We start from the raw sequence: 12,448 nt of genomic DNA, 5'->3' as shown, positions 1-12,448 counted from the left end.
GTGAGCATCAGAACTGGACCATGGACCAATGGAAGAAGGTGGCCTGGTCTGAAGAATCACGAGTTCAAGGTGTTGACTTGGCCTCCAAATTCCCCAGATCTCAATCCAATCGAGCATCTGTGGGATGTGCTGGACAAACAAGTCCGATCCATGGAGGCCCCACCTCGCAACTTACAGGACTTAAAGGATCTGCTGCTAACATCTTGGTGCCAGATACCACAGCACACCTTCAGAGGTCTAGTGGAGTCCATGCCTCTACAGGCCAGGGCTCTTTTGGCGGTAAAAGGGGGTGGTCAATATTAGGCAGGTGGTCATAATGATCGGTGTATATTACAGAAATTAAGAACAACATTCCAAGTTTATTCAGCAGAAAAGCCCACATGACTTGAGGCTGAGCAGATAGCTGCTCAGTGTTACAGATCTAATCAGGAGAGTCATCATGAGAGTTAGGATGTATAACTAGTTATACAGGAGACAAAAGTGAATTGAATATATTAACAACTGAGAATAACATTAAACAATTAACACAAATTAATGCATAACAATAGAAACATTTCATCAGCCATCCATTCAATCACATCATGCTGTGTAAGGGTATTTCAACAACCACACTCAGCTCAGCAAAGGTGTACTGCTTCCTTTCATGGTCAGGGTCTTTCAGCTTCAAGGTAATCTTGAATATCCCATCCTGTCTAAAAGTGGTCTGGTGACTCTGAAGCCATACGGCATATCTATACTTAGATATCCATTAACAGTGGATTAGGGCGTGCCCTCTCTCATTGCTTTTTAGAAATAAGAGTGTATTACTTTATCTTAAACACGCCCTGTTTCCAATCTTTAGGAGATTACATTCCAAACAACTGATAAGAAAATGTGTCGAAAGAGAAGTGTGAGTAGAACGGTCAATCTTTATCACTCCACAGGGGTCTTGTGACTGTTTATCTGCACTTACTATGTTTTGCCAAGGGATTTGCCAACATTACACTAGAAGGAGTGATGCAAGAAAGAGGATTAAGAACAGAGGAATTACTAAGGGAGTGAAACACCAGAGTACTTGGCACATGAGGAGTGCTATTGGCTGGGAAAAGAACAATAGCTGTGACCTTCTGGTGCTAATCTTAGGGCACTGGACCAAAGGAGGCAAAATCCTTCAAATCTCTGCTTCCTGCAAACATCCTGCATTCCATCAAGAATGATAGGATGTCTCATTTCTAAGGGGGTGGGGGAGGTAACCATGGAACTTAATTCTGTAAGCCATTTTTCTATAACACACGCACACACACACACACACAAATGGGAATAAATGATATTCACTAGCACACTAGGACCTGTTATTGTGTTTGAAAATGTTGCACTAATTTATTTCAGAGTTCATGTGTATGGTGAATGATGTCGGATAAACAAAGTGGTGTCTAGATCAAGTACCGCTTTACTATTCCTGAGCATTACTGTAGTACAGGCAACTCAGGGAAATGTTCTGATCTTGCGGTACAAGAGACAAAGACAATCATAATCGTCATAATTTTAAATTGCAGTTTTAGCCATTGTTTTTGCAGCCAGAATTTCAAGAATCTGTGGTATTCAATTAAGGTTTATCAGACTTGATGCCGGCACAGTCTGGGAGACTGATTGATTACCATGCCGATTGGTTGTGGCTGAGGAATCAAATCACTTTCCTTTCTAGACCAAATTATCTATACTGATTTACTCGTGATCATGACATGATTTCATTCAGTCTTAATTTCAGCTGTGATTATTGTCGTTTGCTCCACAAAAGTTTTACCTGGATTAACAGGCTGATCTATCTGCAGGTCAAAATCTATATGGAAAAAACAAAACACAGTAAAGCATAAAGGTGAGATCTGTAACAGTCTTTTCTATAGTCCTTCTCTAGAATAAGCCTATTTTCTGATGGTATCAACAAAACACAAACCCTCCATTCATCCCTTGACTACCCAAATGGATTTACCAAAGAGATGTAAATGGTCTTGATACCAAGTTCATGTTTTGTCGTGGCACTCCAACATAACATGGTTTAAGGAACAGCTTAACAAGTTGTCCTATACTTTTTCTTACATAAACCAAAAACTATAAATAATAATAGTTTTGTTATTTGTTAGGCCAGACACAGTGGCTAAATCAGCCAAGATGTCAAGGTAAGAGGCTTATACTTTGGGTTCACAGATGTACAGATCAGCCATACTGAGAATCTAAACAGCATCAGGATTTCCATAAAGCTCGTCCCCATCCAGCTGAAATCAGATTGCATAAGGAGGAATTTGTATACGCATCATCCTTTACTTTTCGGTACATTCTGGGCAATACAGAAACCAGATCTTTGTTATCTTTCTCTCAGCAGCGAGAGCAGCATGAAGCTCATTGAAAGATTTCCTCTGAAAACATACTCTTAACAACACCACTACTTTGCCAGAGATGCTGGTCCCAATGCAGTGTGTTTAAAAAGCCTTGCGAGGGGGAGCCCTTGCTTGTTCTTGTTCCAGCTCATTGAGTTTACAGCTGAGGAAAAGAAAACGTAAGTCGTTAGCGTCAGGGCCCTGTGCTACAGCCCATTTGATAAGCATCCTTGTGAAACAGGCAGAGAATTGAGAAGAAGCGGCAGAGACACCGTTCCTTTATTGCAAGAAAGCAGAGCTGCCCTTTATTGAAATATTTAAAGGTTACAAACAACCCGTGTATTTGACCTACTCATTCTATTAAGCCTTTCCAGCTTCAATAAACTCTTTCCTGATTCAATGCAGCGCCTGCTTACCAATGTCACTGACACACACAATACATTATTTTTCTCTCTAATTCTGCAGCTTTTAATGGGTGTTGCTCAGATCTTCTCAGTTAATGAACACAGCTGCAGGTACTGTACTGATTTTGTGAGATTGTGTGAGTGGAGTGTTGCAGCACAGCAACGAGTTCCTGCTGTTATTATGGTATTACAGATTTTGTTTTTGGTTTGGGGGGGTTATTCATTGATTCCTATCTATGATTGCAGTTTACATGCAGTTGTATGCACTGAGCCATGGTAAGCTCAAGGGATACAAATCAATTTCATGTTCTATTTAATGGACACCCAAGCTTGTTTTTATTTGATTTGACTTCTTTTCCCAGTTAGAATAGATTCCCCCCCTCCTCCCACTTCTTCCAGTTGTGATTGGTTGTTGCTTGCTTTCCTTTCCTGATGTGCACTGCTTGAGTCACTCGCTATTGGCTGGGCTTGTGTTCTTCTACTGGCCTTGAGCCGAGTGACAGCTGTCTCCTCCATACGGAAAGTGCCGGTGTCTCCATTGCTCTGCTGAGTGACAGCTGCTTTCTCCCCATTCCAATCACATCCCGGGCTGGAGTACACCACCAACATTTAAATCCTAGTCTCAGACGTAGGCTGTAAACCTAAAGTAAACCTATTCTTTCATTCCAAACAAAATATTTTTTGATACATTACATTAATGAGCCCCATTGTCATCAAATTCTAGTGTAAATGCACCAAGCCTAGAGCAGCTAAGGAGTGGTCATAAGTACACCATGCATATTTACTAAAGCCTTCAAATTGAGTTTATAAATACATAAATGAAAAGTCTCAGTATGCATAGTTCACATTATCAGATCACTAACAGATTGTTGCTAAGCACTAGAAATCAGCTTCCAATATCTCCATGCATTCCCTCTCTTCATCTCTGCTTTATCTCTTCATTCTGTGCAGTGTATTTATTGGATTAAAAAAATATATATGTTAGGAATAGATCACAGATTACACAGCTGGTGACAGTGCTAAATATGGGAAGCGTACTTGAAGAATGCAGTATAACAAAGTTAGGTGAAATTCCTATCTAATAATAGACAGTTGATTCAACTATGATTCTTGATACATACATATAGATTTAAATCAAAAAGGTGTCACAGGGTCAAACATTCTCCCTAAATGGATACAAAGGTCCAGGGTGACAGCACCGTAAATGGCTGGGGGAAAGTTTGGCAAGGGTAGGCAGTTCAGGCATTGCCTGGGCGAAGATCTGCGAGAGTGCTGTGCCAAGAAGAGGGGGGGGGTCTAACTGGGCCCATCTGGGTGTGCCAACCAAACTCTGTGCCAAGAAGCTTCTCTTGGCCAAGCCCATCTTCATTAGGCACCAGAAAATCCCCTGGTATAATATGCCACATTGTACCAACTCCACTGAAACTGAAGATATTCAAAATCAACAGCCTAGTTCTCTTCCTGATATTGAATGTTACTGCAGTTATGAGAAGACTAGATATACATATTAGATGCAGTTAATTATCTATCGGACTGCCTGAATCAGAGTGCAGTTTTGAAAGACTCCCAAGCAAGTATGTTGTGTTTTTTGGTCTGTGGATTTAATCACACTCAGTGCTTATGAGCCTCTATTCATCAGGACTTAATTATAGTTCCTCTATTACATGTGTGGTATAATAATCTCTTGTTACCAGTTATTTAATTTACTGAGAAAGGGTATTGGCCTACGTGGCTTTGTATCAGACACATTAATTGCTTCTGTGAGTCGGTGCTGGGTGATCAGGTTTTGGACATGCAGGAAATTCAAAACTATGTTGTTCAGAGAAAAAAAGAAAATCAGTGTTGGGTGTTGACTAGCTGCTGACTGATCTGTTGGAATTTTAACCTGTCTAGACATTAGTAGATGGAACAAAAACAGTTATGTGGAATAGGGTGGCAATATACTGTGGAAGCATGACTTTACAGGTACGCAGTTCCAACAAAACAAAAGAAAAAAACAGCATCCTCACAGCATGAAAGACTTACCGCCAAGTTTGTGGAAGCTCAGCCTTTCAGGGTTCTTGGGCTGAGACTTGGCTGTAGTGGAGGAAGTGGGGGGGCTTGTGTTCTGCACCGCGGGCTTCCTGGGTAATGGGGGCTTGATATTAAGCTGCTCTGTGGATTTGGCCTTGACATTGCATTCATCTTTTAGGGAGCCCCCGGGAGATTCACAGTTCTTGTCCTGGTCTGATTTGCCAGCCCTCGGCAGCAGGATGAGGTCTTGGGAGTTGGGAGCAGCGGGGCAGACCTCTGCACTGTGGCGCTTGACCTTGAGGTCAGGGTGGGAGCCCATGCGGTATCTCAGAGACAGGGAAGTAGAGCGCAACTTCACCCCGAATGGCGACCTCTCACCCACGTCATCCTCCAAGCCCACCGGCTCACACCCAGTGGGGTCTCCGAGCCTGGTGGCCGGCGCCAGCTTCTCACAAAGCTCCTTGGCTGCTTTGGAGGGGGTCTCGTCCTGTTTCCTCAGGGTGTTTCTTCTTTCTTGCTGATTGGCCACCAGTGTGCGCTGAAGCTCTGGCTTGGTTTCTTCTGTTCTAGCCACAGGGCTGAGTTTAGGGTATGAAGAGGTCTTGGGCAGGACCCCCTCTTCAGTCTTTACTTCGGTAGGCTCGGCTGCCACAAAGCTGCTGGCTCTCGGCCTGTCCCAAGCAGAGGAAATGGAGAAGCGGAACGATCCACCATTGGTTTTCTTGAATGACGGATTATGCCTGAGGTTGACCTTGGCTGCAGGCACTGCTTCCTCCTCTGCCGGCGTTGATGCTGTTACTTGGGCAAGATCTGGAGATATGCTGTCCTGTGCAACTCCCTGAATGGCTACCGAACTTTTTGTCAGAGAAGAATCTCTAGCCGTTCTCACCCTGTCAACAGAAGGCAGGGTTTTTACCAGCCTAGGAGCACTGGAAGGCTGTTCTTTGGAACAGGGCTCACTTTGTGCTCCATGGCTGAGATTGAGCGAGCTCTTGGCTAGACTGCTGTTGGAGGAGTTAGCTTCTGAAACTTCAGATTTCGCCACAGGTTCTTTTGCAGCAGTATTATCTGAAGTCTGAAAATTCTGAGTTGGCGTGTTTTCTTTATGACTACGTGGTCCAGAATGAATGATCTCCCTCAATAAATCGTTACTCTGCATTTTTTGTGTGCTAGAAGGCTTTACAGTGGCGGGGTCATGCTTTCCCAAAACTTCCCCAAGAACAGACACAGGGTTTGTCTCTTGTACTGCAGTTGAATTCTGTGTCTCTGCTGCTGGCTGACCAGAGAGAAGACCAGCGGTGCAGGAATCTGAGGGAGGAGGCGATGAGGGAACACTGACATCATTAGGCTCTGTGCTTGGCTTGTTCCAATTCTGCGTTTCAGAGGCATGGACCAGAGCACCTGAGCTCTTGGTGACCTGAGCACTCTCTGGCCCAGAGACTGACACCTGACTGGAGTAGGAGTAGCATCTTATTATCTCCTGGGGGACCTCCTGCTCCTCCTCCTCTTCATTCTCCAGGAGTGTGAAGTCCAAATCGTTCAAGCTTTCAGAGCGTGGTCGACGTGTGCTCTGGAGAAATGGACACATCCAGAGTCAGTCACCTTATGGGAATGCACAACACAAAACAAACCCAATTGACTCCTCTGGTCACACTTTCCCTGTGAGTGAAAACTCCACATTACACACTTTTACAATTGCTGAACAAATTGGGCTTCAGACACTCTGTGAAGTGGTCTGGTACTTAAACCATGTAGGTCTCCATCTTTAACATATATCACATCACAACTTTAAACAGCACCATTATGAACATATTCATGGAGACCAATACCTAAAAGCACTGTATTCCATTCATACCATTAACAATACACAGGTCAGTCTAACATATTTCATTTTTTGATAAGTGGAATCTTACTTCAGTTCCTTGTTATGAAAATAAACCTTTTAGGATAATTTAATATTAAAACACTGAACAATAGCAACTTGATGTTACAGGAGATTGTCTCAAAGACACAAGAGTAGCTTTCAGTGGTCTTAAAGGACTGAGGTTGTACATCACTGCTGTACAATTGCATTGGGATATGATTCCAAATGTAGAGGCCTGCCTCAGACAGGCACTAGACTAATTGAGCAGCCTCATGTTGATTAATCAGGCCAATGAGGCCAACTGCTGACCTCAGAGTATCTTCAAACCAGCATTTCTGCTTTTCATCTCATCAGTTCATCATACGAGCTATTTGATGAGTGGTCAGTGTCTTAATGATATGTGGTACACCTGCTGCGCTGCAGCTCTTGGGTCCTGATCTTACCGGGGTGGGCCTCCTCCCTCTGGCACTGGCTCTCTGTTTTCTGGGTTTGACAGACAGCCGGTGACGGGCAGCCGAGTTGTCCAGGCATGTGGTGAGCTGAGGCGGGGAGCTGAAGTCAGCACTGGGGGACAGGGGACTGGCGGACTTGGGCGAAGGTCTGTACACTGGGGAGAGGGGGCGGGACGGTGGCTGGGAGGAGTCCTGTGAGATAACAGCAGAAACAACAAAGAGCTCTGGGTGACCACCTCAGTACAGCTCCCTGTCCATGACAGCTGACCACCGCTAGGCTGAACATCTCGATTAATACTTGTAAGACACATTATCAACAATTAGCACATGGTATGTTCCCCATTTTTAGTTCCATTGTGTCATGTTAGAAAGACACAAGCATTGTGAAGGTTAATTAGATTTTTTTTATGTAATGATTTTCAGAGCATCATTAATATTTGTGCTGCTGTATTTCAACTTTCTCTTAAAGGACATCAAGGTAAGTATCAGAAACACAATATATATTAGGAAATATATATATATATAAGCGCCACTGGAGTAAGGAGATAGGAAACAAGCATGAGGCTGCACTGTAATTACTGGGGGGGTAGTGTAGTGAACCTGAATCCTCGATAAGGGGCCTAGGTCTTTTAGTCATGCAGAAAGTTTGTTGCACTTTGTTTCAGTCTTGCTGTGGCCATAACCCCCAAGATGTTACAATATATATATATATATATATATATATATATATATATATATATATATATATATATATATATATATATATATATATACACACACACACACACACACACACACACAGACAAGACCTAATAAAAGTTTGCTAAAGATGTTTGAAATTTGTTTGAACATTGTGCCGTTTTGAAGCTTGTGAAGATATTATGAATAGGGGTTAACAATAACCATCATAATCATATGTCAGCATATCTATATGAAGTGTCTACATTTGTCTAAACCTAATTACAGTGGCTGTCAGATTCTTACAAAAAATAAAAAGAAGATTTTAACTTGCAAGACCCTGCTACTGTATGCTTTCATGCCCGTGGTAATATAGGTTTGAAGGAAAATATCTCCTATATGATCCGTGATGTATACATGAGACTCACAAAAAGTCACGGAACAACCTAACCAATCCGATAGACTGTCTGAAGCCAAGTCAGAAGCTAGCTCAGTTTTTCTGCCCGACTAAGGAAGCCTTTAACTGGTTTTCTGTTTTATTCTTTAATAAATCAACCCCTCACAGAAGGGATTAAATGAGACATGTTCTGCTGGCCTCAGTCCTATTAGGAGGCACATTTCTACTTCTTTCTGCTCCGGAGGTGGTGGTGCAGTTATCAGTAAATGAGATTAGGTTGGTAAAACGGCAGCGACTTCCTTGATACTTCAGAGAAATCCTGACTTGGCACATACAGCTGGTAATAAATACTGATAATTTTTGACTTGAAAACATGGTTTGTCACTTTATAAACCTTTTAATGTACTGCTACTGATAAGGAACAGTGGCCAGAAACACTCAATCTAATTTCCACCTTTTGATTACTTATGATTTCGATAAACTGCTTCCCAGATCTACAAAAATAAAATAAAACGTCATACTACTTGTGATAATACCGATTTCTGAAAATATTTCCCCCCATGGTATTAATTCAAGTTTTCTTTGTACTCCTTAATAGAAGAGCCAAAAGTTAAACCTCCTTCATATATTTTAGGTTCCATAAAAGATTAATTACAATCTACATGCATATTGACATAGATAATCTGAGCTTAACTGGAAAGTCATTTCATCAAAGGGGTTGAAGGAAATATTTATACATTTCATAATTATTATCTACAGAGTAAAATTAGATTCAAAGGGATGAGACATTCATTATTGGCGCCACCATACAGAGGATCTAATGTACCATAAGCTAGACCAGGAAAAGGCAGATAAGATATGAAAAACAATAAGCAAATTAAAATGATCTGTCTGATATCACAATGAGGAGTACACAGCACAGGGACAGTGAAGTGAGTTAAGTACTTGTATACACACAATCAACGGTAGACAAATGACTGTATACAAATTTGTTATAGGAGAAACATAACTTATGTAGTTTCCAGTTTAAAAAACTACTATCCAGTATCTACCATCAAACTCTACAAAATACAATAATATTAAACTTGCAAAAGTCCAGAAAGTAACAGATCTCTCGAAAGATAGAAAGGATAAATATAAAGCTTAAACCAGTTGAAACTTTTCAACGGTCAAGGGAAGGTAGTTGGTGGGGGTTGGTGAATGGGGAGATGCAAAGCAGTGGCTGCTGGGAAGGAAGGGCACATTTCCTATATTTATTCCTGGGGCAGGAAGTGAGATACATACGTGGTATGATATGGGCCTTGTCTTAATGCCTGAACCTTAACTTGCTTCCAATCTTCAGTATCACAAAATTGAGCTATTCTTTCTCAATATCTGAATCGCAATAACTTAGCATCTATTAATGCAAACATGCAAATAATGGATTTCAAGAGCCATGGTGGACACCAAGAAACTGCATCAATCCACGGGTTTTCCAAGTCGTTTTTTAATTGGTCAATGTAATTTTTAATGTACATAAAATCAGAGCAAAAAAAATCCAAAATGTACGTATCACCCTTGTATGACAATTACGGAATCAGTTTGGTTCTCTTACCACACATGTAAAAATCCACACAGATCCAGTGTGCAATGGCCTCAAGTGCCTACAATTTGATTTGTTGATGCACAAATTATAGCCACTCTTAAAAAAGGAATATGTTCAAAATGTGGCTGTACAGGTTTAATATGCATCACCTTAATATGCATCTCTCAGCTCTTCCTAGGACAGCCAGGCCAATTAATAGCCTCTAAGGAAAGCTAATCAGTTCAAGAACCCATCTCTGACCACAGTCTGACAGTTTTTCTTAGTGACTTGTTCTGTTTGCATGTGTAAGGAACATTGGTGAGAATTACCTGCTCCTCCTCTTCGCTGCCTGTCCCAGCTAAACTCAAAGAGCTATGGTGCCTGTAAGTATCAGTGAACTGTGGGATGGAATTAGGAACAGGTTCAGTCACACATTGCAAATGGGAAGAACAGGGTTAACAGCACACACTCTACAGTGGCACACTGAGGACCAATGACATCAGAAGAAATACAAGAAACTTCACTCCAGATCACCTGAAAGATTTACAATCAGATTCAAAATGCATTAATAGCAATTAAATCAAAATGAGTAAAATCTGAAAACAATAATATTGCCTACAGCTTCTGTCTTAATGGACCAAGAATCCATGGAAAGAAAACATTTTTAAAACAGATGGGATTTTAAGGGTTTTAGAAGTGTTTTTCAAACCATACAAATCATTGCCAACCTGGTTTCCAGATAAATTATCCTGAATACAGAAATGACAAAGTGCTATATCCCTTTATACTCCTTCAGATGTTTAAGTACCAAGTAATTTCTCTTTCTATATTCTCGATAGTGAACCAGCTTTAGCAGGAAGTATAACATCGGTTCTTTAAACAACTGTTCTGTGATTACGGACGTATTCATTTATTTGTTTGGCTGATGCTTTATCAAGGTGACTGACAGGGACTATGAGAAATGTAATACAAGGGTTTCTATATTTGACATGTCCTCAGTGAGCCAGAGTAATTAAAGAAAGAAAAAAAAAACACAACAGCCAAGACTGACAGTTACTGAAGAGGCTCCCAGCAAGCATGCATGATAAACAATGAAAGGGTTTAGTCAGAGGCATCCAGGGGCATGATTTAGCAACCTCACTACTGTTCCTAAAACACAATTACATTTCTACCTTCTCAGCATTGTTTTAAAGAGGGAAAATGCATGCCGGATGCATGAAAAACAAGACCTAATTGATTGTCATTTAACAGTGTCAGTATTTCAGATCTTGATGCTGTTTAGGATCATTAAAACAAAGCCTTTCTTTAATTTAATATTAATTGTTAATATATTAAACCTATATTAAACCTTTGGTTAATATATTTCAACACAGCATTATTGACATCATTCCATATTCAATCCTCAAGACACACATATAAAACACATACATATATATCATTCACAACAGACAACCCCTCACTTGACATGCAAATCACTGAACTGGGCGGTTGCTGGAAGACACCAGGCAAACCATTCTTCAGACTGTAACCTTCAGGCACACACAGACCAGGACAGCATACTCTCTGGCTATACTAGCAGATATGTGAGGATAGCTGTCAGAAAACCTGGTTTACAGTGGCCTAGGACCCAAGCTGGGACTGTGAGGTGTCATGCAGCAGAGGTTTTGTATTTTTGCCCTCGCTGTATGAGTCTATAATGGTGATGTCACTCCCCTAGATATGGATGAAGGTAACAACCACCCCAGCATAAGGAAACCAGCCTTATGGCAGAGCAAATTTGTTACTTGGGCTGCACTAATCATTCCGGGTTGGAATTTGGCATCTGGCTACATTCTAACTATAAACAAAGCTGTTTCAGCAAGTTTATTGGTAGGCTTCAAATTAGAGTGGCATATTTATTGCAAAATATGTGTTTTATTGTGCACATGAAATAAAATATATCCCTATTCTGTCTCTCTTAACATCAAGATAGTATTTAAATGCAATTGTGCAGATAATTATTTAAAAAAAATGATGTACATATATAAGAAATAAAGAGAATTTTCTTAAAGCCGAGTATCTCTCATCTCTTTGGTGTTTCCGATAACTCAGGGCAACCTGGTCACATGGAATCTGACTGTGGTCTGAAATTATTAGGCTTTCGAATGCACCCTTCACCTCATCGCCCCCCTGCTAAGCAGAGTGCGTGAACAGGCTGCAGTGTGTCCCAGGGCAGTGGAAACCAGGCTGGGGTGGGAGACGGGGTTTACCCGGGAGGTCGAGACCCGCACCAGGCTGTCGTGCAGGGGCGAGATCTCGGGGGGGCTCCGGGGCAGTCCATCATCTTCAGAGCTGGCCCCTGCATCCTCGCTCCTCTTGCTGGGGATCACCAGCGGCGGGGGGCCCAGGCGGATGTTCTGCTGCAGCTTCAACTACAAGGAGACAGGGAGAGGCCCTCAAGACTGGCGCTCCTCCAGGGGCAAAGGAGTTACCCAGGCACAGTGTGTAGGCCAGGGTACCCGTTTAGCTGATTGGCTATACAGTGCAATGCGGATTGGCTTATTGGCCAATTGGTTTTACAGTACAGTGATGATTTGCTGATTGGCTACACTAGTGACCTCCAACACTGGTCCTGGACAGCCCCAATCCACTTAATCTTATAAGTCACCTTAATTTATACCAATTTATAAATACTGGGAACAGATGGGAGTTATTAATCAATTAAGCAACCCAACTAAGGGTA

General features: G+C 41.7%; 1 protein-coding gene across 6 annotated transcripts in view; it reads right to left on the bottom strand.

Annotated features, from left to right (window-relative positions):
• LOC136751371 (CRACD-like protein) overlaps positions 1 to 12,448 on the bottom strand; it is a 46,913-nt gene that overhangs the window by 12,289 nt on the left and 22,176 nt on the right. For 3 of the 6 annotated variants that reach the window (XM_066706942.1, XM_066706943.1, XM_066706938.1), the window contains 5 exons: positions 11,976 to 12,137; positions 10,056 to 10,124; positions 7,079 to 7,279; positions 4,784 to 6,341; positions 1,784 to 1,819 (listed from right to left, as the gene is read on the bottom strand). In XM_066706942.1, the coding sequence (XP_066563039.1) occupies positions 1,784 to 1,819; positions 4,784 to 6,341; positions 7,079 to 7,279; positions 10,056 to 10,124; positions 11,976 to 12,137 (2,026 nt within the window). The remainder of the gene's footprint in view (positions 1 to 1,783; positions 1,820 to 4,783; positions 6,342 to 7,078; positions 7,280 to 10,055; positions 10,125 to 11,975; positions 12,138 to 12,448) is intronic. The other 3 variants (XM_066706939.1, XM_066706941.1, XM_066706940.1) reach the window with 3 other exon arrangements.

The sequence above is a fragment of the Amia ocellicauda genome, chromosome 6, assembly GCF_036373705.1.
Source record: "Amia ocellicauda isolate fAmiCal2 chromosome 6, fAmiCal2.hap1, whole genome shotgun sequence".
NCBI classification, from domain to species: Eukaryota; Metazoa; Chordata; class Actinopteri; order Amiiformes; family Amiidae; genus Amia; species Amia ocellicauda.
This window is presented reverse-complemented; position numbering and strand designations above follow the sequence as displayed.